Source organism: Salmo trutta, chromosome 18 (assembly GCF_901001165.1).
Source record: "Salmo trutta chromosome 18, fSalTru1.1, whole genome shotgun sequence".
NCBI classification, from domain to species: Eukaryota; Metazoa; Chordata; class Actinopteri; order Salmoniformes; family Salmonidae; genus Salmo; species Salmo trutta.
Genome location: NC_042974.1, coordinates 24,159,355 through 24,186,977, shown reverse-complemented (window position 1 = coordinate 24,186,977; position 27,623 = coordinate 24,159,355). Strand labels below are relative to the sequence as shown.

The 27,623-nt window shown below is 44.0% G+C and overlaps 1 protein-coding gene across 2 annotated transcripts in view; it reads left to right on the top strand.

The window, feature by feature from the left end:
* LOC115153051 (adhesion G protein-coupled receptor A3) overlaps nt 1-27,286 on the top strand; it is a 302,520-nt gene extending 275,234 nt beyond the window's left edge. Inside the window, exons 18-20 of one of the 2 annotated variants that reach the window (XM_029698084.1) lie at nt 7,591-7,632; nt 22,901-22,996; nt 23,572-27,286. In XM_029698084.1, coding sequence (XP_029553944.1) covers nt 7,591-7,632; nt 22,901-22,996; nt 23,572-25,009 — 1,576 coding nt within the window. In that variant the 3' untranslated portion in view covers nt 25,010-27,286. The remainder of the gene's footprint in view (nt 1-7,590; nt 7,633-22,900; nt 22,997-23,571) is intronic. The other variant, XM_029698085.1, reaches the window with a different exon arrangement.
* Nucleotides 27,287-27,623: the final 337 nt, after the last annotated feature.

Below are 27,623 nucleotides of genomic sequence, written 5' to 3'. Positions count from 1 at the left end.
TGTGTGTGTGTGTGTGTGTGTGTGTGTGTGTGTGTGTGTGTGTGTGTGCGCAAGACTGTACGGGTAGGCATGATAGGCAGATATACATGTAAACAGGGCTGAAATGTGACTAGTAGCAGGAATATGTAAATACTTATGGCAATATATTAGTGGTAATATATACATGTAAACAGGATTAATAGTGACCAGTAGAAGGATAAATAGATACCAGAAGGTGATACAACCAGTCAGGATGCTTTCGATGGAGCAGCAGTAAAAGTTCCTCAGGATCTGAGGGGCCATGCTAAATCGTTTCAGCCTCCTGATGGGGAAGAGGAACTGCTGTGCCTACTTCCTGACGGTACTGGTGTGTGAGGGCCATGATAAGTCCTAAGTGATGTGGACACCAAGGAACTTGGAGGTTACTTGAAATTAAGGATATTATAAGCAAGACATGCTTGGTAGATTCTGTATAAACCTTAGTTGTGTGTGTCTGTTTTTGTCTTTTCTTCTAATAGCACGATTACCATGGGTTTCACTTGGAGAGTTACTGGTTCATTTATCTGAAGAGGCGTCTGTAGCTCGTTTACATTCCCCGCTTTTTGGCTTTGTTCACTTCATGCACTTTATTGTAATATTACTGTCACTGCACCGAATGTATACAGTTTGGCTCCTCATTAGCTAGTGCTTCTCTTACACTTACTAATGTCAGGAAGTAAAATGTTGAACTTGAGTCACTCTCTGCTTTAGGGAAGAACTTTTAGTTTGATTAATATGACACACCATTTGGAAATGACTCTGATAAATACCCTAGATTGCTGGGAGCCGAGGATATTCTTTTTAATCAAACCCATTTCAGAAATGGGGCCCGTTCAATTTAGAGACTCCTGTTAGTGTGGTAGAGATGCCATTCAATGAGCTGTCTGCTGCTTAGCAACTATCACTAAGCATGGAGGTAGAGAGGGAGAAGATACTGACATTTGTCCAGGGAACATGTGTTTATTAACATCATCATATACATTATCATCGTCATCTCCCGGTCATTATCGCTTTCACAGTCACTGTTCAGCGTCTTGTCATCAATATAGCCGTAGGAAATGGAGGGGAAGCCGCTGTGGGAAAATGTATCTCACAGGACGTGTCGGTTCGTTGGCAGGATAACAAATTACGGTGACTGTGCAAGGATGGTTTGCAAACTGACGTGTTACACATATGACTCAATGAATTATATTCCAAACTCAAATACAGGGAAAAAGTCTGAGAGTCTGTGCCAAGTAGTAGGTGACTGATGGGTCAGAGTAAACTATAGAGGTACTCATACTCTCACCCTCCGTTTTTTTCTTCTTATGGTTTTGAGTCCAAGTACCTATTGAGGTAGACAGAGGAAGTTGTTTGGTTTCTATGATGATAAATGGGTTTGGTTTGTGTGTTGGCTGAGTCCTCTGGCTGAGACTGCTTCGCTGGGAGAGAGTGGGAGAGGGAAGAGCAATAATGGAGAGAGAGAGAGAGAGAGAGAGAAGAGGAAATAGTGTTGATCCGGCGAAAGGAGAGAGAGAGCAGACTTAAACTATTACCTGTTACCATGGTGCCCACCCAACGCTCGACACAATTGCCTCAATCGCCTGTGAGCCTGCTGAGCCTGCATTGTACGTCAGCTTTCAGAGCTGTGACCTTATCACAAATCTCAATCTGTTTAACGTTTGATCGTGACTTTAATTCATATCCGCTTAAGTGCACACATCCGATTTAACGTCACTTCCGGTGTTATATTAATTTACTTATTTCTGTTTCTGCATATGCTGGCTTCACGTGCTTGTGGGAAATAGAAACTGGGAACTAAGAAGTGGTAGGTCCGACATGATTGCGAACAAGTGCTTTTGAAGTTTGAACAATTCTTCAACCAATCCGATTTTAGCTAGCTTGATAAGCTTGCTAACATTGCTAATAATAAAGTTTAGCTACAGGTAACTACCAAAATAAAGATAACACTTGAGTAAATTAGGGACACAGTATATTGAAAGCAGGTACTGTACTTTCACACAGGTGTGGTTTCTGAGTTAATTAAGCAATTAACATCCCATCATGCTTAGAGTCATGTATTAAAATGCTCAGTGTGTGTAAAATTCCATCAACAAATGATGGAATTTCTCATGGAAGAATGATGGCACATCCCTCCAATAGAATTACAGACACTTGTAGAATCTATGCCAAGGCGCATTGAAGCTTTTCTGGCTCGTGGTGGCCCAACACCCTATTAAGACACCTTTTTTTATGTTGGTGTGTCCTTTATTTTGGCAGTTACTTGTAACATTTTCTCAGAGCTTCCCGAAAACTCCGATAGCACGTGAACGCAACATTACTCATTATGCTTGGCATCAGCTTTGGGACAGTGAGACACTCCTTGTTCGCTGGAGGAAAGTGCTGTGTGTGCGCTTTGCAGATCACAACTCTACTGTGTAATTCAATTTGAGCAAATTCGACAGGAAAGCCTGTTGGTCTAAGATAGGTTGGCGCGTGGTGATGGGAGACAGACGGACAGATAGCACACCAACACCAGGTTTACCATAGAATCTTGAAGATGGCAATGTCATTGTAGCGTTAAAGATATGTTGCCACAGGCTTTGATACTTTACTCAAGGAGAACTGTCGAATATTTGAAGTCACAACAGTAAATAAATAAACGGAGACAAAGAATAAATAGAAAGTGCTGAAGTAACTTCCCAGCTGGCACATTACGTTCTCTGGATGTTCATCTGTTTATGGTATCAGTTTGGTTCTGGGAACCTTCCTCTTGCATCATTCTTTCTTTTGAAGAAGCTTCATGGAAAATCTTGAATAAAAAGTTGATTACACCCTCCTTTTCAATTATTGTATGGTACAATATATGAAATCCAGGAAGCCTGTAATGTCAACATTAGGCATTCGGTGCACATTCCTTCCTGAACCATCTGCAGCTGGATGCCAGTGAAAGTCATTGAGGACAAGGACCCTCAGCCTCTCTTCACACTCCTCGACCACCTGCGCAGCACAGGGAGGGGAATTTCTGGAATTTTCTGGAGGTGTGTGTCTAATGCTTGCCATCAGAGGGGCCCAGGCAATGAGACTTAGCCTCTGGAGACAAATCCATTTTCCTCATCCTTCTCCTATCCCCCTTCTCCTCAGCCCAGAAAAAGCCAGATGACAGAATCTGATGGCAGCGGTTTATTTAGGCTGTCAGCTAATCCGGCATTCTGTCACGGTGACCTTTGTCCAATTGACCCCTGTGTGTGATGTGTCGGCCCTGCTGGTTTAATGCTTAGGATGCAAATAAGTACAGGAGATAGGGTACTCACTGAACACTCACTTCACTTCATTAAAAATAGCAGTGGAACTGGGCTATATTCTCTCTTTTGTTGTTGTTGCAATACAGTAATAACTTCAGTGGTGCTGTGTCTGTGTCAGTATGCAGTGTCTGCATCAGTATTCAGTGACCCAAAAATAGAACGCGTTACGGTAAGCAGCACAGCAACCAATTACACAATGCGGCTTTATTCACCCGTTTTTGCACCAGTTTCCTCCATCATCGGTAAATATCACAACATGTGGACTGGCCTGAGTGCTCCACTCTCTGTAGTATGTCCAGGGCCAGAGAGCAGAGACAGAGGACAGTACAGAGACAGAGGAGAGAAGGAGGAGGCACTTCTCACTCCGGGGTCTTTGGAAATCTATTTATATCAGTTGATGATTGCTGCTGCTCCCCAAAACTGATCTCAAAAGTGGCCACCCTCTGCACTGTCTGCCATTTTGTGTTGTGAGTTTAAATGACTCTATAATGGAGAGCAATACGATAAGAGAGAGAACGAGAGCGAGACACAGAGAAAGAGAGAGAGGGGGGGATGAGAGAGAAAGACCTACAGTAAGGATGTGTTCCTGTGTATGTGTGTGTGTGCGTGCGTGTATCTGTGTGCATGCGTGATTATGTGTGTGTCAGCCTGGCATGGAAGGCTGGAGTTGTAGACTGGTGATTGGTTGAGATAGAGACGGGGAATAGGGGTCATAAAGCACTAGGCTTTAACATCCCCTGGTCCTCTCGTCTTTATGCTTATCTCCTTGTCATGTGTGTAAATGACTTTCTGTTGGAGTGTCCTGAGGGAATCACTCCCACTCAGATAATGACAGCCCCGGTGATGCTCCCGCTTCCACCTGCCTGCCCAAACATCTTGATTGTAATAGAATTTTGGGATGGGGGAAGAGGGAGAGAGGTGGGGACAGAAGGGGTTGTGTAAAGGGGAGAGAGCAATAGCAAGACAGACAGAGGCAGAGAGGGTGGGGACTGCATGTTCCTGCTTTGTGTTTTTTCCAGGGCTGAAACAGTGATAGGAAAATATCTCAAACAGTAATAGAGACATTGGCGAAAATCTGATATCAACATTGGAGGGGACAATTACATGAAATTTACTCAAGAGCAATTCCTGAGGGGGACACCAAAAGTAGTGCTGTAGAACATAGCCTACATTGTAATATGGTAAATGTATATTGAGGAACCAAAGAAATAAGGTGTTTGCCGTACTCCTAACTACCGGTACCCAAAACTACACAACTAATCACAACAGCAATACCATTGCCTTTAACAAATCTTAGTTCAGTCACCAGCAGACATCCAGCGAAAAATCATATCGCCATTAGCATAACAACATTTAATAAAACAATTTTTTCAAAAAAAAATTCAAATTATATCGTTTTATAGATACACCTCTCCTGAATCGAACCACGTTGTCCGATTTCAAAAAGGCTTTACAGCAAAAGCAAAACATTAGATTATGTTAGAGGAGTATATCGTAAAAGTAGCCACATAGCCATTTTCCGACCAACCACATGCATCACAAATAACCAAAAAACAGCTAAATGCAGCACTAACCTTTGACAATCTTCATCAGATGACACACCTAGGACATCATGTTACACAATACATGCATTATTTTGTTCGATAAAGTTCATATTTATATATAAAAACAGCATTTTACATCGGTGCGTAATGTTGACTAACTATTTTCCCTCAAATGCATCCGATGAAACAGCGCTACAATTTACTAAATTACTATTCGAAAACATTTTTAAAATGTAATATTGTCACTCTAAGATTTATAGATGAATATCTCTTGAAAGCACCTGTAATGCCAGATTTAAAAATAACTTTACTGGGTAATCACACTTTGCGATAAAAGGGGATGCGATACTCAGAACAATAGGCTAGCAATAGCAATAGGCTAGCCATCTTGGAACAATCGCATATCAAATCTAGTCTTGTATACTATTGTCAATAATCCCTTACCTTTGATTATCTTCATCCTTAGGCACTTCCAGGAATCCCAGGTCCACAACAAATGTATTTTCGTTCGAAAAAGTTCATCCTTTATGTTCCATTAGCTTGTTGTTGTTAGCGCGTTCTGAAGGCTGAACCAAAAGTTCCGACGTGCGCGGGGCTAGTCTTTCAACAAAATGCATTTTTTTCTTATTTAGGTTCGTTCAAACATGTCAAACGTTGTATAACATAAATCTGTAGGGCCTTTTTCAACGAGAGCGCCAATAAGATTCGAGGGGGACGATTGCATTGGGTTTCAAAACGTTTCGAAAGGGGAGGGTAACCAGGGGCGCCGGCGTCATAATGGTGATGGCCCTCTCCGTGTGACCACGTTCCACAGCGTGTCATTCTGTCAGTTTTCACAGTAGGAGACTCAAATCACTTTGTAAAGACTGGGGACATCTAGTGGAAGCAATAGGAAGTGCTCAATGAACCATAGCTCACGGTGTGATTAATAGGCAACGTGATGAAGTTGAGTTCGCAATTCAGAATTCCACTTCCTGTTTCGATCTGTCTCGGGGTTTTGACTGCCATATGAGTTCTGTTATACTCACAGACACCATTCAAACAGTTTTCGAAACTTTAGTGTGTTTTCTATCCACAAGTATTAATTATATGCATATCCTAGCTTCTGAGTTTGAGTAGTAGGCCGTTTAAAATGGGCACAATTTTTTTTCAAAATGCACTGTGGCGCCCCCTATCCTAGGCGACCGTCAAGAGGTTAAGTTGAGAGTGGGGGTATCCATGGCATTTTCCAATTATGTTCCTATTTTACAAGTAAAAAAAATTGAGAACCTTTCATAATGTTGCCAAACAAAGACTCAACAAACTTACCTGAGACTCCCTGTCTCTGCCAGTCTGTCCCTGCATATCTGTCCCCAACTCTGCTGTCTGTGTGCCATCTGTTGCCTGCTCTGCCTAATGACATCATTGTGAAACATTTCCATTAGAATTTCATTTCTTTCTTATGAACATTTTATCAACTAGTCTTTGAGATATTAGGCTACTAGGGTTCTTACTATGCGTTTTGGTGTATTGAAAAATACTCTGATGTCCGTCTTTTATTTTTCTGCCATTTTTCTACCTGGCTGGCTGGCTGACTACACACACAGGGTGTAGGTTATTTACAGTAGAAGACGGGCTTCTATCATCTTCAATCATTCTATTTGGGCTTCGATCTAAAAGGTAGCTAGCAAATGTGAAACGGATTAAAATGACAAGAGTTGACAGCTGTATGAGTTCACCATTTACACAACATATGCTGCAACCTTTTGTAATTTTAATAGTTTGTTTCATATTGGCTGCCTTCCAACAATAGCTGAATTTGCAAAGCTAGCGAGCACCAATTCAGTTTCAGTGGTGTTTGCTATAATCTTTGCTACCCGGGTTAAATAAAGGTGAAATAAAATAAATAAATAAAAGTTCACTTGCGACAATTTAGCTTTTGCAACGAGACCATTAAATATATTTAAGACAATGGTAGAAGAGAGTGTAGTTCTGTTCAGTTTGGATTTCAGTTTATCGCTAACCTTATCACAGGGACTTTGAAGCACTAACTTACATCATCTGCATGCTGATTCCATCTTTGACGACGCCACATAAATGGAATAGGTACTAGCTAGCTTAATAGTCAATATTTGCGCGCTAGCTCGGCATATTCAGCTAGTGTGTGTGCGCGATTGACTGGATTAACCTCACGTCAGTTACGTGTATTGAGTGCCTTTCAGACAGTAGACACGACCCATCCGTTACCTTGCCAACTAAGGAACTGGCAGTGGATCAAACCATTGTGAGGCAAAGGGTGGGGGGGTTGCAATCTTTTGAAACTTAAAAACGCGCTATTAAGTGTCTATAATCAGCACAATTGCTTTCATTGCGTATTATTAATATTATTTAAATTACATAGTTATGTTTCAGTGATATATTGGGGGGGACAAATCATATTTTTCCCAGGATGGGGGGGGGTCGTGTCCCCCCCATCCCCCCCGGGATTTCCGCCCCTGAATAGAGACATCTCCGATTTGAGGAGAAGTGGATGTACCAAGCAGTGTGAACATGCTCCAGCACAAATAAATCTGTTTGTCTACTTGTCATGTGTTATACTGTGTCTCAGAGCTGTTCTCATGTTGAGGAGTTGTAGAGTTGTTTATACTGTGCAGAACAGGAGAGAGGAGAGTTGGAGGTCAATTTGTACTTCTTCCTCTCTCTCATTCTGTCTCTCATTATCTCTCTTTTCTCTCTCCCTCTGTTTTCTGTCCCTTCATCTCCAGTCTACAACCCAAGCCGGCACACAGAGTGAAGCACATCCTCAGGTCTCTTTCTTTTTCTTATTTTTCTCTCTTCGTGTCTCTCGCGCTCTCTCACACTGACTGACTGACTACTGACTGACTCTCTCTCTCTCTCGACTGACTATCTCTCTCTCTCTCTCTCTCTGACTATCTCTCTCTCTCTCGACTCTCTCTCTCTGACTGACTCTCTCTCTCTCGACTGACTATCTCTCTCTCGACTGACTATCTCTCTCTCGACTGACTATCTCTCTCTTGACTGACTATCTCTCTCTCTCTCTCTCTGACTGACAATCTCTCTCTCTCTCTGACTGACAATCTCTCTCTCTCTCTGACTGACAATCTCTCTCTCTCTCTGACTGACTATCTCTCTCTCTCCCTCTCTCTCTCTCTGTCTATCTCTCTCTCTCTCTGACTGACTATCTATCTCTCTCCCTCTCTCTCTCGCTCTCTAACTATCGCTCTCTGACTATCTTTCTCTCTCCCTGACTCTCTCTCTCTCTCGACTAACTATCTCTCTCTGACTATCTCTCGCTCTCTCTCTCTGACTGACTATCTCTCTCTCTCTCGACTGACTATCTTTCTCTCCCTCTCTCTCTCTCTGACTATTGCTCTCTCTCTGACTATTGCTCTCTCTCTGACTGACTATCTTTCTCTCTCTCTCTCTGACTGACTATTTCTCGACTGACTATCTCTCTCTCTCCCTCTCTCTCTCTCTGACTATCTCTCTCTCTGACTGACTATCTCTCTCTCTCTCTCTCTGACTCTCTCTCTCTGACTGACTATCTCGCTCTCTCTCTCTCTGACTGACTCTTTCTCTCTCTCCCTCTCTGACTGACTATCTCTCTCTCTCTCTACCTCTCTCTCTCTGACTATCGCTCTCTCTCTGACTGACTATCTTTCTCTCTCTCTCTCTCTCTCTCTCTCTCTCTGACTGACTATCTCTCGACTTACTATCTCTCTCTCTCCCTCTCTCTCTCTCTCTCTCTCTCTCTCTCTCTCTCTCTCTGACTGACTATCTCTCGACTTACTATCTCTCTCTCTCCCTCTCTCTCTCTCTATCTCTCTCTGACTGACTGACTGACTCTCTCTTTCTCTCTGACTCTCTCTCTCTCTGACTGACTATATATCTCTCTGACTGACTATCTCTCTCACTCTCTCGACTTACTATCTCTCTCTCCCTCTCTCTCTCTGACTATCGCTCTCTCGCTGACTATCGCTCTCTCGCTGACTATCTCTCTCTCTCTCTCGACTGACTATCTCTCTGTCTCTTGCAATGCATGCTGGGTGTTTTTTTGGGGGAGTTTGAGTGTTTGATGTGGAGGGCTCTGTCCTTACTTATTTTCTTGATTCTGTCCTTTGTCTTTTCTTTCAATTTGTATTTCCTTTGGAGGAGGGTTAATGCACTATTTGTTTTAGCGGTATTCACAGGTTTTTTCAAAGTTAGGGTGGAAGAGGACAGAGTTAGTTTCCTGGGGTTTGGAAGGTGTGGTGTGCGCGATGGCTTCTCAGCCTAGCGCAGAGGAGACGCTGTTGATACGGCATGGATTCAGTTGTGTTCCTGAGAATGGAGTTAAAGTGGAGGAGGTTCTGCTCGCAGTCGGTGAACAGGTAGGAGCTGAATTTATACATTCCGCTTCTAGAATGAACAAAGCTGTGGTTGTGTTCATGAAAAGAGCAAATTTGGTTGGTAGGCTAATTGCTAGTGGAATATTTGTTAGGGGTGTGTTGGTGCCAATTTCACCTCTTTCTACCCCTTTTGACCAGGGTGGTAGTTGCAAATTTGCCTCCGTTTATTACGGATGATCAAATCAGGAAAGAGCTGAGTCGTTCTGGTAAGTTTGCTTGCGGTTTTCGTGTACTGTCGGCAGGTTTTCAGGCAGATGCCGTTAAGCATGTTGTTTCGTTCTGGAGGCAAGTGTCACGTCTCTGAATAACAATGAGCAACAGCTAAATGTGCATTTTAAAGTAAGGCATGGGGAGGGGCTCTACGCAGGGTTTGCCAGCACAGATAGTCTACAGTGTTTTGAGTGTGGAGATTTGGGGCATAAGAGCTTAGCGTGCCCACATAAAGGCCATAGACAAGGTGAGGGTACAAGCGCCCCCAGTGGGGGAAATCGAGGTCAATGTGCAGGGGACAATGAGATGCAGGCAGCAGAGGCTGGGCCTAGTCATGCCAGTGATGGTGGTGTAGATGAGCCTGAGCCTAGTCAGTCTAGAGATGGTGGCGTAGCTGAGGCTGGGCCTAGTCAGGTTATGGATGGTAGTGAGGATGAGACTGGGCCTAGTCAGGTTATGGATGGTGGTGAGGATGAGGCTGGGCCTAGTCAGGTTATGGATGGTGGTGTAGATGAGGCTGGGCCTAGTCAGGTAATGGATGGTGGTGTAGATGAGGCTGGGCCTAGTCAGGTTATGGATGGTGGTGTAGATGAGGCCGGGCCTAGTCAGGTTATGGATGGTGGTGTAGATGAGGCTGGGCCTAGTCAGGTTATAGATGGTGGTGAGGATGAGGCTGGGCCTATTCAGGTTATGCTAGTGGATGAGGAGAGTATTGTGGGGAAGTGTAACAAACTAGGGGGGGGGTGTCAAGCTCTGGACCCTCTTCAATGGGTCCAGAGCTGACAGCCAGTCAAGCAGAGGGGTCAAAATATACGGTGAGGGAACTGACAAGGTTCCTGAATGAGACCAAGGGGAAAAAAGTTCATCTTGAGGCTTTTTTTCTGATCTGAGAAAGTTTGTAAGATCAGTAAAACATTCTATGAAAAATGAGGGGCATGGTGTCCTCTCACCCAGGAAACGGTTTAGGTTGAGAAAGTGGGTCACAACAGTGTGTAAAGGTTTATCTTCAGACACAGTTTAGATGAATAGTTTCTTTCTGGCACAGTTTTTTTTAAGCTTTGCTATTGATCTCTTTCTTTGCTGGCTTTTCTTTTCTCCCATTTCTTATGGAGACTCTTAACCTCTCTAGGGTATGTGGGACGAAATCGTCCCACCTACTCAACAGCCAGTGGAATCCCGTGGCGCGATATTCAAATACCTTAGAAATGCTATTACTTCAATTTCTCAAACATATGACTATTTTACACCATTTTAAAGACAAGACTCTCGTTAATCTAACCACACTGTCCGATTTCAAAAAGGCTTTACAACGAAAGCAAAACATTAGATTATGTCAGCAGAGTACCCAGCCAGAAATAATCAGACACCCATTTTTCAAGCTAGCATATAATGTCACATAAACCCAAACCACAGCTAAATGCAGCACTAACCTTTGATGATCTTCATCAGATGACACTCCTATGACATTATGTTATACAATACATGCATGTTTTGTTCAATCAAGTTCATATTTATATCAAAAACCAGCTTTTTACATTAGCATGTGACGTTCAGAACTAGCATACCCACCGCAAACTTCCGGTGAATTTACTAAATTACTCACGATAAACGTTCACAAAAAACATAACAATTATTTTAAGAATTATAGATACAGAACTCCTTTATGCAATCGCTATGTCCGATTTTAAAATAGCTTTTCGGCAAAAGCACATTTTGCAATATTCTGAGTAGATAGCTCGCCATCACGGGCTAGCTATTTTGACACCCACCAAGTTTGGCACTCACCAAACCCAGATTTACTATAAGAAAAATTGGATTACCTTTGCTGTTCTTCGTCAGAATGCACTCCCAGGACTTCTACTTCAATAACAAATGTTGGTTTGGTTCAAAATAATCCATAGTTATGCTCAAATATCCTCTGTTTTGTTCGTGCGTTCAAGACACTATCCGAAGGGTGACGAAGGGTGACGCGCCCGACGCGTTTCGTGACAAAAGATTTCAAAATATTCCATTACCGTACTTCGAAGCATGTCAACCGCTGTTTAAAATCAATTTTTATGTGATTTTTCTCGTAAAAAAGCGATAATATTCCGACCGGGAAACCCTGTTTTCGTTCAAAGACGGAAAAATAAAAACATGGAGTCGTCTCGTGCACGCACCCCCAGTCTCATTGTTCTCTGATCAACCACTATTCAAATGCGCTACTGTTTTTCAGCAATGGACTGCAAAGTCATCATTCAACGTTCAGCTGCCTTCTGAGAGCCTATGGGAGCCGTAGGAAGTGTCACGTTACAGCAGAGATCCTCAGTTTTCAATAAACGGAGTGTAGAAGGCCAAGAAATGGTCAGAGAGGGCACTTCCTGTAAGGAATCTTCTCAGGTTTTTGCCTGCCATATGAGTTCTGTTATACTCACAGACACCATTCAAACAGTTTTAGAAACTTTAGGGTGTTTTCTATCCAAATCAAACAATTATATGCATATTCTAGTTTCTGGGCATTACTAATAACCAGATTAAATCGGGTACGTTTTTTATCCGGCCGTGCAAATACTGCCCCCTACCCTAGAGAGGTTAGAGAAAGAGAAAGTAGGAAACCAACTCTGTGTCGTGGAGCCTCTTGTAAAATGCCTGAGAGTTGGAATTTCGGTTTGTTGTTGGGGAGGGGACGCTTTTGAAGTTTACAGTCTTGTAAGCAGGCATTATGTAAACAAATTGTTAAATATCAGCGCAAGAGCGTAAGAATTCCAGAGATGCGGAAAAGAGGAGTGTTTTGGGTGAATATGTAAAACAAAACAAAACAAAACAAAAACAAAAAAAAGTACAAGTGTTGTTTCTGCAGGAGATGCATAGTGATATGGTGAATTAAATTGATTTGGGGCTCTGTTGGAAAGGGGCAAGTGTGTTGAGCCATGGGACAAATTTTAGTGCAGGGGGGGCAATCCTTTTTATACTGGGTCTGTCTGTAAAAATGTGCTCCTCAAAGGAGGTATGTAGGGGTAGGCTGCTTGTTGTAAAAGCAGAAATTAACAACATGGGTTTAATAAATGTGTATGCACCTAACACTGGAAGAGAGAGGGGGGTTCTATTTGGGAGTCTTAGACAGGAACTCTCACAGGTAGCGCATGAGGAGAAGCTGTTGGTTGGCGGGGACTGGAACTGTACAATGGATTTTACGAAACACAGAAATGGGGAAGAGCCTCATTCAGGGTCAGTGGGAGTGTTAAGGGACATCATTAATCAGTTCGACCTAGTGGATGTTTGGAGAAATAAACATCCTGACACAAGACAGTATACATGGGTGAAGGTCTTTGGAGCTAGGGTGAGTGCAGCCCGACACGATCATTTTTACATGTCCAGGAATCAGAGCAATAGGCTGTTGGGCACTACCATTCTCCCGGTGGGGTTTTCAGATCACCACATAACCATGGCTCGGCTGTCTATTTCACCAGGTCCTCAGCATGCATCCTATTGGAAGTTTAATGTAAAGCTCTTACAAGATGCTACTTTTTGCTCAGGTTTCCAGATTTTTTGGGAAAGGCGGAGGCAGCAAAGAGAGGAGTATGAGTTTCTGAGTCAATGGTGGGATGTGGGGAAGTCCAAATTCGGCTTATCTGTCAACAGTATACAGCTCTCTCATCCTCAGAGGCTAGGAGAGTATTGGGGGAACTTGAGCGTTGTATTAGTGAGATGGAGGTAGAGATGGTGGGGCAAGGCAATGTAGGCCTTCAGGCTAATTTAGCTGAATTACGTAGGATCCTGGGCAGTTTTTTCCAGGTTAAAGCAAAGGGAGCACTTGTAAGAGCTAGGTTCTCCATGCTCAAGGAGATGGATGCTCCCAGCTCCTTCTTCTTTGGTTTAGAAAGACAGAGCGGTGAAGCCAAGGGTATGCATTGTCTACGGCTGTCTGATGGGCGGGTGACCTCTATGGTGGGGGAGATGCAGGAGCGAACTGTGGAGTTTTATACTGAGTTGTATAGGGCAGAACTGTGTGATCCTATGTGTGCCCAGGTCTTGTTTGCAGAACTCCCTAAGCTCTCTCTGGCACAGAGGGATGAAATTGACATTTCTCTGTTGTCCCATGAACTGGCATAGGCCGTAACCCAGATGTCCCCCGGCCGTGCACCGAGGGTCGATGGGCTCCCAGTGGAGCTTCATAAAAAATTCTGGGGAATAATTGGACTGGACTTCTTTTGCGTGTTGCGTGAATGCGTCGGGGTAGGAGAGTTGCCGATGAGCTGCCGTTGGGCGGCTCTGATTCTCCTGCCCAAAAAAGGGGACTTGGGTGAACTTAAGAACTGGAGGCCTGTGGCATTGCTCTGTGTGGATTACAAGATATTTGCTAAGGTCCTCACTAACAGACTGAAGTCCCATCTGGACTCTACAGTACACAAGGACCAAACATATTGTGTACCGGGCAGGTCAATCACGGACAACTTGTTCTTAATCAGGGACATGTTGGACTTATCGAGAGGTTCTAATGTGAACTTTGGACTGGTCTCTTTAGATCAAGATAATGCTTTTTATAGAGTGGACCATGAGTATCTGTTTAATGTGATGTCTTATTTTGGGTTTGGGAAATGTTTTTTGACCAATGTGAAGATGTTGTATGTTGTATGCTGGGGTGTCATGTATGGTCAAGGTGGAAGGGGGGCTCAGTAGGCCAGTCTGGGTGAGACAGCGCATTAGACAAGGATGCCCTTTATCGGGGCAGTTATATACACTAGCCATTGAACCTTTTTTGGGCCTGCTACGCAGGAGACTGCAGGGAGTGTGCTGGACAGGCATGGGTGTGTTAACAGGCATAGCAGTGTCAGTATATGCAGATGATGTTTCTGTGATGGTCAGGATATGCAGGCACTACAGACTAGTCTGAAGGTGTACGAGGAAGCTTCGTCAGCTAAGGTAAACTAGGGCATGGGGGGATAGGGCCCCTCCTCTGCTTCCAGGGAGTTTGCAGTGGGGTTGTGAAGGGCTTAAAATGTTGGGGGGGGGGGTACCTGGGCTCGGAGAGGTGGGTAAAGGAAGAACTGGGAGGGGCTGTCACAGGCAGTGCTGTCAAGACTGGCCAGGTGGATGGAGGTGGCTCCTGTCCCAAGTGTCATATAGAGGGAGGGTGCTGATAATCAACAACCTGGTGGCATCTTCTCTTTGGCATAAACTGGCTGTCCTCCACCCCCCTGCCGGTCTGCTTGCAGACTTGCAACGCAAGCTGGTGGACTTTTTCTGGTCGGGCCATCACTGGCTGAGGGCGGCAATATTGTACATGACCATTCACAAAGGAGGACAGGGCCTGGTGGAACTGGAGAGCAGGGTGGCTGCTTTCTGACTAAAGGCAATGCAGAGACTGCTGTACCATACTGATGTCGGCTGGAGGGAACCAGCATGCGCTCTGCTGAGGAGAGCTGGCTGATTAGGGTTGGACCAGCAGCTGTTCCTCATGAAGATGGAGAGGCTGAGTACAGCAGGTCTCTCTGACTTTTACTCTGCAGTGCTGAGGGCCTGGCAGCTGCTAAGGCCCACACGAGAAGGGGGTGTGGAGCCTGGGCTGTGGGTGTGGGAGGAGTCGATCTTCCACAACCCAGCCATCCCTTAGAGATCAGTTCAGTCGGCCACCCTGCAGAGGCAACTGATGGCAGCGGGTGGGGTGGAAATCCCCGGAAGTCCTGGCACAACAAACAGGAATAACGTCTCTTAGGCTGCTGGAGAAATTCCTGGAGGAAGTCCAGGAGGCACTGTCTGAGCCGGTAAGGGGGATGTTTGAGCGGCCAAAGGGGGAGGGGCCACCAATGTTTCCACACTGCAGGGGACGGCAGAGACTGGAGACTGGCAAGGTGGTCTGGAGGACTTGTTAGATTTTAACACTCTGAGCCTGGGGGAGTTTGAAAGGGTGGGGAGGTAAAGCCCTCTACAACCTCTGCATTAAGTTAAGCAACATTAGGAGCCTAACAGGAGTGAAGGCACATCAGTGGCAGGGGGTATGTGGGGCAGAGAGTATGGTGGGTTTTAGGTTTTAGGGGAGGGGATAACAGACCCTTTACTAGTATTTAATGGGGATGCTCTCTGCGCGCCTTAGGGTAGAATTTGAGTTCTATAAAATTCTAAAAAGTGTGGAGATGTTTCAGGAGATATGGTGTGTTGGGGGGGCTGTCTGTATAGCTGGGGAAGATGTTTTGGATATACGGTTGTAGAAGTGGTGAGGATTTTGGTTATTGTGATGTATGGTGTTGTTTTGTATCGTGGGGTAGAGGGCAAGGTCAGTATGGTACATGTATGCAGTACAGGATATTTTTTGGTGTTTCATTTTTTGGGGGGGTGAGGTTTTAATAATGAAATGAGAATATTTTATTAAAGAAAGACAAAAAGTCAAAGTCTCTCTCTCTGACTGACTAGCTCTCTCTCTCTCTCTCTGACTGACTAGCTCTCTCTCTCTCGACTGACTATCTCTCTCTCTCTCGACTGACTATCTCTCTCTCTCTCTCTCTCTCTCTCTCTCTCTCTCTCTCTCTCTCTAGATAATATACAAAAGTGAAATAAACAATAAAAATGAACAGTAAACATTACACTCACAGAAGTTCCAAAAGAATAAAGACATTACAAATGTCATATTATGTGTATATACTGTGTTGTAACGATGTACAAATGGTTAAAGTACAAAAGGGAAAATAAATAAGCATAAATATGGGTTGTATTTACAATTTTTCTTCACTGGTTGACCTTTTCTTGTGGCAACAGGTCACAAATCTTGCTTCTGTGATTGCACGCTGTGGTATTTCACCCAGTAGATATGGGAGTTTATCAAATCGGGTTTGTTTTCTAATTCTTTGTGGATCTGTGTAATCTGAGGGAAATATGTGTCTCTAATATGGTCATACATTGGGCAGGAGGTTAGGAAGTGCAGTTCAGTTTCCACCTCATTTTGTGGGCAGTGTGCATATAGCCTGTCTTCTCTTGAGAGCCAGGTCTGCCTACGGTGGCCTTTCTCAATAGCAAGGCTATGCTCACTGAGTCTGTACATAGTCAAAGCTTTACTTAAGTTTGGGTCAGTCACAGTGGTCAGGTATTCTGCCACTGTGTACTCTCTGTTTAGGGCCAAATAGCATTCTAGTTTGCTCTGTTTTTTTTGTTAATTTCTTGACACATTGGAAAGAATTAACTTTTTGTTTTCTCATGATTTGGTTGGGTCTAATTGTTTTGCTGTCCTGGGGCTCTGTGGGGTGTGTTTGTGAACAGAGCCCCAGGACCAGCTTGCTTAGGGGACTCTTCTCCAGGTTCATCTCTCTGTAGGTGATGGCTTTGTTATAATTAGGGATACCCCCCTTTTTTTCAATTTTCGCCTTAAATGACATACCCAAATCTAACTTCCTGTAGCTCAGGCCTTGAAGCAAAGATATGTATATTCTTGGTACCATTTGAAAGGAAACACTTTGAATGTAGGAGAATATAACACAATAGATCTGGTAGAAGAAAATACAAAGAAAAAAACAACCGTTTCTGGTTGTAATTCCGATGGTGTCCACAGAATGGCAGCAGTGTATGTGCAAAGTTTCAGATGGATAACTTGAAGTATGAGTGAACTACATGACATTTAGTGTGAAGTCACCAAGGTACATTTGGACAAATCGTGAAGGAGACATTTGCATTCATATTACATTGTTCTGCAAGAATATCTTCAAATCTGTATACTTAGACTTTGATTTAGCTTTTCCAGTATTAGTAGCCATATTATAAGTTCAACATTTGCAAAACAACCACTTTTTATGACTTCATAACTCTGAATATTCTTCAAATTTTTGTCAAAAAAGGAAAAGGCATTCTGTCGCACAAGGTTAGTAGCTACATTTTGCGACAAATACAGGATTTATGGGATACTCCCATAAAGCCCAGCTTATTGGCTATCTAGCTAGCTTTGTTTGACCCCGGTCAAACAAAGCTAGCTTTGACAAAGTTAGAGTCGATCAAGTGAAGACCGCCGCGTCATCGGCGTGCCATGAAGGCGTCGCTCTCTGACCAAATTTGGTGTCATATAGGATATACTACACCCCTAATGATATAGTGAAGTCTGGTTACGTTCTAGGATCTCTGAGGAATACATACAAATGTGATTTGACTGGTTGAAACAACGTTTAGGGTTAGATTTATACAGATTCCTTTCTTTACAAATTGAACGAGTGGAAATACAAAATCGATCATGCATGCTTATGGACCTTTTTAGGATATGAAAAATGATTTTATCTAACAAAACGACACTTCATGTTATCTCTGAGACCCTTTGGATGATAAATCAGAGCAAGATTTCAGAATGTAAGTACACATTTCACCTTCAGAGGTGAATTTATCAAACCTGAAAAAAGTGTTTTGTTGTTCGGAGCTCTCCTCAAACAATAGCATGGCATTTTTTCGCAGTAATAGCTACTGTAAATTGGACAGTGCAGTTATATTAAAAATAATTTAAGCTTTCAGACAATATAAGACACTTATATGTACCGACATTTGTTGTTTCCCTAGAATCTGCGATCGTGACACAAGGCGCTGCATGATTTACAACTGTCCCGCTAACGGGACGCCGATCCCTAAGATGGAAGGTTTGGGAATCGCTTCCTTTTAGGTGGTTGTAGAATTTAACGGCTCTTTTCTGGATTTTGATAATTAGCGGGTATCGGCCTATTTCTGCTCTGCATGCATTATTTGGTGTTCTACGTTGTACACAGAGGATATTTTTGCAGAATTCTGCATGCAGAGTCACAATTTGGTGTTTGTCCCATTTTGTGAATTCTTGGTTGGTGAGCGGACCCCAGACCTCACAACCATAAAGAGCAATGGGTTCTATAACTGATTCAAGTATTTTTTGCCAGATCCTAATTGGTATGTCGAATTTTATGTTCCTTTTGATGGCATAGAATGCCTTTCTTGCCTTGTCTCTCAGATCGTTCACAGCTTTGTGGAAGTTACCTGTGGCGCTGATGTTTAGGCCAAGGTATGTATAGTTTTTTTGTGTGCTCTAGGGCGATGGTGTCTAGATGGAATTTGTATTTGTGGTCCTGGCGACTGGACCTTTTTTGGAACACCATAATTTTGGTCTTACTGAGATTTACTGTCAGGGCCCAGGTCTGGCAGAATCCGTGCAGAAGATCTAGGTGCTGCTGTAGGCTCTCCTTGGTTGGTGACAAGCACCAGATCATCAGCAAACAGTAGACATTTGACTTCAGATTCTGGTAGGGTGAGGCTGGGTGCTGCAGACTTTTCTAGTGCCCTCGCCAATTTGTTGATATATATGTTGAAGAGGATGGGGCTTGAGCTGCATCCCTGTCTCACCCCACGTCCATTTGGAAATTTGTGTGTTTTTTGTGTATTTTAACTGCACTCTTGTTGTTTTATAATGTCACATGTTTTTCCCCCAACACCACTTTCCATCAATTTGTGTGGCAGACCCTCATGCCAAATTGAGTCGAAAGCTTTTTTGAAATCAACAAATCATGAGAAGACTTTGCCTTTGTTTTGGTTTGTTTGTTTGTTAATTAGAGTGTGCAGGGTGAATACGTGGTATGTCGTACGATAATTTCGTAAAAAGACAATTTGACATTTGCTCAGTACATTGTTTTCACTGAGGAAATGTACGAGTCTGCTGTTAATGATAATGCAGACGATTTCCCCAAGGTTGCTGTTATTGGGGTCCAATTTGTCTCCAATTTTGTGGATTGGGGTGATCAGTCCTTGGTTCCAAATATTGGAGAAGATGCCAGAGCTAAGGATGATGTTAAAGAGTTTTAGTATAGCCAATTGGAATTTGTTGTCTGTATATTTGATCATTTCATTGAGGATACCATCAACACCACAGGCTTTTTTGGGTTGGAGGGTTTTAATTTTGTCCTGTAGTTCATTCAAGGTAATTGGAGAATCCAGTGGGTTCTGGTAGTCTTTAATAGTTGATTCTAAGATTTTAATTTGATCATGTATATGTTTTTGCTGTTTGTTCTTTGTTATAGAGCCAAAAAGATTGGAGTAGTGGTTTACCCATACATCTCCATTTTGGATAGATAATTCTTTGTGTTGTTGTTTGTTTAGTGTTTTCCAATTTTCCCAGAAGTGATTAGAGTCTATGGATTCTTCAGTTACATTGAGCTGATTTCTGATGTCCTGTTCCTTCTTTTTCCGTAGTGTATTTCTGTATTGTTTTAGTGATTCACCGTAGTGAAGGCGTAGACTCAGATTTTCTGGGTCTCTATGTTTTTGGTTGGACAGGTTTCTCAATTTCTTTCTAAGATTTTTGCATTCTTCATCAAACCATTTATCATTGTTGTTCATTTTCTTCGGTTTTCTATTTGAGATTTTTAGATTTGATAGGGAAACTGAGAGGTCAAATATACTGTTAAAATGTTCTACTGCCAAGTTTACACCTTCACTATTAAAGTGGAACATTTTGTCCAGGAAGTTGTCTAAAAGGGGTTGAATTTGTTGTTGCTTAATAGTTTTTTGGTAGGTTTCCACACTACTTTCCTTCCATCTATAGCATTTCTTAATATTACTCAGTTCCTTTGGCTTTGATGCCTCATGATTGAGTATTGCTCTGTTCAAGTAGACTGTGATTTTGCTGTGGTCTGATAGGGGTGTCAGTGGGCTGACTGAGCGCTCTGAGAGACTGGGTTGAGGTCGGTGATAAAGCAGTCTACAGTACTACTGCCAAGAGATGAGCTATAGGTGTACCTACCATAGGAATCCCCTCAAAGCCTACCATTGACTATGTACATACCCAGCGTGCGACAGAGCTGCAGGAGTTGTGACCCGTTTTTGTTGGTTATGTTGTCATAGTTGTGCTTTGTGTTTCATAAAGTGTCCAATGTTGTTGGTTGTGTGGTTTGGCCTCAGGCCAGTAAGTGTAAGCAGAGCCTGCTGAGCATCTGGTACATGCCAATGGCTTGGGCTAGTGTAAGAGTGGGGGTGGGGTCTGGGAGAGTATCTCGCTGGTCTGGGCGGGGTGTCTATTGAGCTGTCGCTTCTGTGTGAAGTGTTGGGGCTGCGTTTGAGAGCGATGTCCTTCAGAGTCCAGGCGAAGGTGGGCACTGCTGCCTTGTATAGGTGGACCTGATCATAGAGACTGTTCAAGTCCAGGGTGGAGTGGGCCAGGAAAACATTTGGTTTTGAGGCACAGTCATGGGAAATACTTGCGTTTACCCGCTGTATGGTAGCAGAGTGGAAGTCTTTTCATGGTAGCAGGTTGAAGATAACCACTTGTGCATTGGGGAAAGTAGAAGAAGCTTTTTCAATCACTCCCTTCAGTGCTGTGGCCACTCTTTCCTGCTGTGTTCTCAGGTCATTTGTGCCTGTGTGTATTATTATGTGGCTAGTTGAACTTAGTTTGTCCTCAGACAAAAGGTCTGGGGTGCGCTGGGTGTTTGGACACCAGAGTTTAGACACACTTGTATATATTTGCCATTTGAGCATAAGGAGTACAATCTGTGTCTTGTGTTTGTCCTCAGTGGGTGTGCGGGGGTTGTCAGGAGGGCTATCAGGGTGGCTGACAGGGGGGGTGCTCAGAGGGGGTGAGGTCCCCTGGGCTTGGGGTTCTTCATTTGTCTGTTCTGCTGTGATGTCGACGCCATGTTCATGATCTGGTGTGGACTGTTCTGCTGTGGTGTCGAGACTTTTGTTGGGAGCTGAGGTGGGCTGTCCGCAGAGAAGCCAGCAGGGGGAGGCCACCTCTCTAGTGGATTGTTCTCTGTCACACGCCATCCCCCTCAACCTCTACTCCAGCACTGATCCTTTCCTCTAGTGCTCTGTTTTTCTCCTGCTCTTGCTTTTTATATTGTTGAAGTTGTCTCACCACAGTCCAGAGTGCAGATATGTCTCTCTCCACCTCCAGCTCTCCGGGTCTGGTTAAGGGAGTGTTGTTGTGCTGGACTGTTGTCTGGGTCTGTGCTGACTGGAGTGTAATCACCTGCTGTTCCAGCTCCACCTGCCTTACCTCCAGCTGGGTAAATGTATCCTTCATTTCAATGAGGTAGTACTCTGTGTTGGGATGTTGACTTTCTGCTTGGGGTTGCTCGTCTGTGGGGTTACATAATGAAGAGGTCTGGTCTGACCTGCTCGGGGTGGAGGTATCTTTCTCAAGGGAGATCTTCTCCTACTGGGCTAATTCTTTGATTAGGTGAAAGTCCAGCTGAAACTGTTTGGGGTTGCCCTGTACCATTACTGTTCCAGACTTATAGAGATTTATATTAGCTGACTCAGAGTCCTCGTTGTCTAGAATCCTGAGGTTCCACCCCTCGTTAACACCCCCTCTCTTAACAGAGGGTTAGTGGGATAATATAGCACTATGCCATGCCAGGGGATGGTTTGTGTGGAAGATGAGGTTGCTGATGTTCCCGTTTTTATAATAGTCAGCAAAAAGTGTCTCTTGATTTTCCATAAGGAGCTTCATTTTGTGACCTTTTCTTCACTTATCATTCTTTACATTCACAGGGTACTGTATTTTAATTACCTCTGAACAGCGGCGGGATGCAGCTTCTAAGTCCTCTCCATTTGGTTGGAGTAGACTGTGCGACTCTCCTGCCATTGTTGGGCTAAAGGGCTTTGACACCTCTCGCTTGACACGTCAGTGCTAATTTAAGTTGTATCAGGCTTGGCAGTCTTAATTTATCATTCAGTCCTTATAAAGTAATGTAATGTATTTTTCTTCTTGACTTTTGGAAATAAAATATAGCTTCAAACTAAACATTACTCACTCAGTTCCAGGTTGGATGGTGTTTTCCGGTTTCTGTTGTTTTCCAGAGCATTTGCTGTATAGCGTTGGAATAGTAATCTTTGGTAGTTTTAAGCCTTCCAGGTGATTCTGTAATTCCGTCCAAAATCAGGTTGTAGGTTTTGAGTTATGATTTGGAGTGAAGGGTATTTTGTAGAGGATAGCATCCTGTATATGTTCCTGACAAAAAAATCTAAGTCTATCTAACTCTAAACCTATCTTTTTTTAAGAACATGCTGAAAAATGCAGGAGCTCATCTGATCATGACCTCTCGCTCTCTCTCTCTCTCTCGTTTGCTCTCTCTCTCTCTCTCTCGTGCGCTCTCTCTCTCTCTCTATCCCTCTCTGACTGACTATCTCTCTCTCTCTCTCTCTCTGACTGACTGACTGACTGACTATCTCTCTCTCTCTGACTGACTATCTCTCTCTCTCTCTCTCTCTCTCTCTCTCTCTCTCTGACTGACTCTCTCTCTCTCTCTCTGACTCTCACTCTCTCTCTGACTGACTATCTCTCTCTCTCTCTGACATTCTCTCTGACTGACTATCTCTTTCACTGACTATTTCTCTCACTGACTCTCTCTCTCTCTTTCTCTCTCTCTGGCTCTCTCTGACTCCCTGCTATTGATTACTGGCAGTACAGCCCAGAAAACAGAGGATATTGGTGTTGTAAAGTGACTTTTATATGTCACACATTTTATAATCTCTCTCTCTCTTTCTTCAGGTTTTATTTAGTCAGTGGCGGAGTGCCCTTCATCATCTGTGGAATCACAGCAGGCGTCAATATTGACAACTATGGCAGTGGGGAGACGTCACCCTAGTAAGTCACCCAGCAGTCCCCTATTCTCAAGGTCACAGTCACAGTTTTAAGCACACGCACACACACAGGTAGGTAGAATCTTAATTTTAGCCCGTTTGCTACAGCAGGAAAATAATCCTGCAGCAACAGGAGATGTGGATTAAAATTAAAGGACATTTTTTGTAGGGGTAGATATATTTTTTCCACGTTTTAAAGTGGAAATTAGAAAATGTAGACGCCTCATCAACAGCTGTGTCTAGTCTCCATGCACCGATATCCTGCAACGACTATTTACCTCCAAAATGGATTAGATAAAAATAGATAGATCTGATGATATGAGTCACACTTCAGTGTATGTTGCCCACCCCCCTTTGTTATCTTTATCACTGAAGGTCATTTATCGCTTCAAGATGCCTATGGCTCTTCTCTGTGTTTATGTATTTCAGTGTTTATTAAAAACACACTGAGGTCATACAGTGATGTTAATTTAGCCTACTGTGTGTGTGTGTGTGTGTGTGTGTGTGTGTGTGTGTGTGTGTGTGTGTGTGTGTGTGTGTGTGTGTGTGTGTGTGTGTGTGTGTGTGTGTGTATTGCAGCTGCTGGATGGCGTGGGAGTCCAGCCTGGGAGCCTTCTATGGCCCTGTGGCCTTCATCGTCCTGGTCACCTGTGTCTACTTCCTGTGTACCTTCATCCAGCTGAGGCGCCACCCAGAGAGGAAGTACGAATTGAAAGCCCTGACTCAGGAGCAGCAGAGACTGGCGTCAGTCACATGCATGGGCGGGCACTGCCACCAGGGAGGGGGAGGAGAGCCCGGAGCACTGCCACCACCGCCCAACAGAGGGCAGTGCCACGCAGGCTGCCACTCAGCCATTGCCATCAACCCCTCTCTGCTGGCCAACGAGCATTCGTTCAAGGCCCAGCTGAGGACAGCAGCCTTCACCCTGTTCTTGTTCGTGGCCACGTGGGCCTTCGGGGCACTGGCTGTGTCGCAGGGCCACTTCTTGGACATGATCTTCAGCTGCCTGTACGGTGCCTTCTCCGTCACGCTGGGCCTTTTCGTGCTCATCCACCACTGTGCAAAGCGGGACGACGTGTGGCATTGCTGGTGCGCCTGCTGCCCTGGGAGACGCACCAACCACGGTTGCCACGGTCATGGTCACTCGTGTCCAAAAGTTAATGTAAATGGGGATACAATTGGGCATGGGCACGGGCACTGCCACCTGGATTCGCCGTGCCCAGGTAAGGCCCTGTTGGGAGGACATGCCCAAAGTGGCACCTTGGGTCACTGTAAGCATGGCACCCTGACGCCGGCACAGAACCATGTGACATGCCTGTCCCCCGTGGCGCCCTGCTGCACCGCTCTGCACAGCCAGCAGCTGATGGAGGAGGAGCCTACGGCGCATGTGCTCCTGCACACTGACCCAGAGGGCTACCGGCCAGGCATCCACCTGCATCGTTGCCTGAAGGGCAGCACTAGGACTAAGCCTCGCCACTTTAGCCGCCACCGGCAGGCTGGCACAGGAGGGGTGGCAGAGAGGGAGTACGCCTACCACATCCCCTCTAGCGTAGACGGAGGCTCTATCCACAGCTCCCACACAGACAGCCCTCACAGCACGCACGAGCGCCTTGGACACATCTGCCACCTGGCTGCTTCCCCCCACGAAGTAGGCCACCACACGTGCCATGCGTCCGCAGCGGCGGTGGCTCATGAGGCGGCGCTGGCGTGCCACGCCCCCTGCCACCGGCACGTGCCTTGCTGTGCCAAGGCGGACATGTTCCCCACTCTGTGCCAGGCGGAGGCGGGCGACACGGGCACCTTTCTGTGCGGCTGTGGCAAAAAAGCCAATGAGGAGGATCTGATCGTGCCGCATCACCACCTGGAGATGCACCCGCGCAGACAATCCTACCCCCAGAACCCACCGCCAAATCAGAATGGGATCCTTAAAGGCGGCCTGCATGAGGGTTTTGTGTTCGCATCAGACAGCACAGGGAATATACGCACTGGACCCTGGAGAAATGAAACTACTGTGTAGTCTAAAGACTGGGGGAAGAGAGAGACAGCCCCAGCCTCCCTTCCATCCATCCCTCCCTCTAAACCTCACCACCTTTTTAGGAACTACAACAAATAATAATGAATAGCTCTATTCCATCACGACTTGTGTGTTTTTTTTTGTTTTTTTTTTAAACTTTCATTCTTTGTTTTGTTTTCATGCGTTCTCGACATCGTCGTATAAGCCCCCCCAACGAGCAGCCGTACACAGAACCGTTTTTTCTCTCCTTAATTAAAGGAATGTGAGTCCCACACCACAAGATACAGCACCTTTTGTTGAAGGTATGTTTACTGCTATAGTATGATATTATCATTACATATCTAAACAATACGGATGTGTGTGAACAGAACACACGCGTTTATTCCTCGCCCAAAGCAAACGCTCCACGCGATTGCTTTCTCTTTTGTGAGTCACTAAATCCATCGGCTACTCTCTGATGTGTACCTTCAGTGCTTCAAGAAGCTCAGTACTAGTGTTTTAGGCAAACACACCAGCAATTTAGAGTCATTAGTATTTTTGCCATTTTGAACAACAAGCATACTTACTATAATATACTGTGATTATCAGCTAAACATTTCTTAGTAATATACAGAGATATATGCTCTCGTCAGAGTTCTGTGGATGCCGATACGTTGTGATTTGGTTTTTTTTTAACAACCCAAAAGAAAACCCGAAACCACATGAAGTATTCTGTCACAGGTTGATATTGAATGTTCTTGTCTGTATGATGTCTTACTGTTGTGTTTTTTGGAGAGAAGTATACAACAACAACAACAATCACATTGTCATTGTGTATATTTGCAGTGTTGGAGCAATAGTGCCATTCATGTCATTGTATACCATGACCGAGCCAACAGGTGTAGGTTGAAGTTGCCCCCAAACACTGATCTTTGGTCAGTTTTGCATTTTCCCCACTAAAGGTTAGGATTGTGGGAGGGCAAGCTGAGCCTAGATCTCTAACTAGGATAAACTTTGCCCCGGTGCCAAGCATCAGCATTGCCATTGTCTAAATAACCCAAGCCGACATCTCCCATTTCTGGTAAGGATCCACAAAATGGAGAAAAATGGTGGGAGGACATATCAGAGATCAATGCTAAAGCGCAACCATTTATTTTTCTAGGCAACAGAGCATGCAGGCCTTGTATGTAGCTATGTGCTGTGTGTTTTTGCCTTGTATTTCAATGCACATTAATGAAAAACGCCATCTCTGTTTGTCTATGGAGCTGATCGAGCTATAACATGCCGGAAAAACAAACAATAATATTTTTACACGGTTTTAGTATCCATTATTGTGGATAGTCCTGAAACCATGTTCTGATGAGGGGACAGAGGACAGGGCTGAGATTCAGTGTTGCTATTATTGTCACCGAGTTGGTCATCGTCATGTTGAAGTGTTGTCCCTTGGCTGAGAGCATGCAGGAAGTTAATTGAATTTAATATTTATTAGTGGTATTAAGTACGGTTGCCCTAAGGAGCAAAATTAACTTTAAAAAATCTACTTTGCCCCTTAGGGCCACCGTAGTTATGGTATGGAAACCAGTCATTCCCTAGTGAGAGAGAACAGACCAGGTTAAGAGAGAAACAACCAATATCTACAAGAATACAGCAACTCCTGCCTGGCCAAAACACCTTGGCATGTCACACCATCAATCCATCTTGTGCACTCTTGTCTATGTACATAGAATGAATTCCGATGAATTATTTTATAAAAGATTTACGATATTTAATAGTAAATAAATCTATATGTGAAGAAAATGTATGGGAAAGACTGACCTCAATGTTAATGCTCAGTATCTGAGTTTAGAAAATGTGATTTGTTTTTTGGTGCGTTGTTCTGTTCGCTTTTATTTTTTGCTCTGATCTTTCATAAGGTATGCAAACTGGCCATATGTTTTGCTATATTTGACACACAAATGCACCAACAGCTAAGGGATACCAGGACTTGGTGTCACACATGTCGACTGTGTTTGAATTGTGAATTGAATTTCAAAGTGTGTCTCCTCAACAAGTGACTTGATTCCAGAAAGCGATGTTTGAATATGAAATATTTTAGCATTTCTGAAAGAGAGCATTCTTAGAGATACATGCATGAAAGTAATGAGCCCCCATGAGACTTCAAGACTACGTCAGATGAAGCTTGACGTCATAGCTATGTTGTCTGGATCAATGAGCTTTGTAACAGCTTCACTAAAAACACCTAACATCCTTGGTATCTCCTTTTTAAAATCATCCTGCATTAAACATGTCTATGCGAGAGTATTTTGCTTTGGTCTAAATTCTGTACTTCTTGTACTTTGAAATATGTTCTTAGAAGCAAAAATAGCTCTCTGTGTATGTGGACCTGGTACCATAGGCCTCTATCTACCACCTGTCTCATCAATCAGCAGTAGTACTGCCTATTTAGCTAGCTGGATTAGCCTGTCAGATCTCTGCCATTATTATCACCTTTTTCTACATCAACAACACAGATACCAATAAATTACTTTTTTTCACCATGTAATGAACAGCATATTTTGCTGTGTGTGTGTGTGTGTGTGTGTGTGTGTGTGTGTGTGTTAGCATGCGTGTGTGTATATATGTACAGTATGTGAGTGCG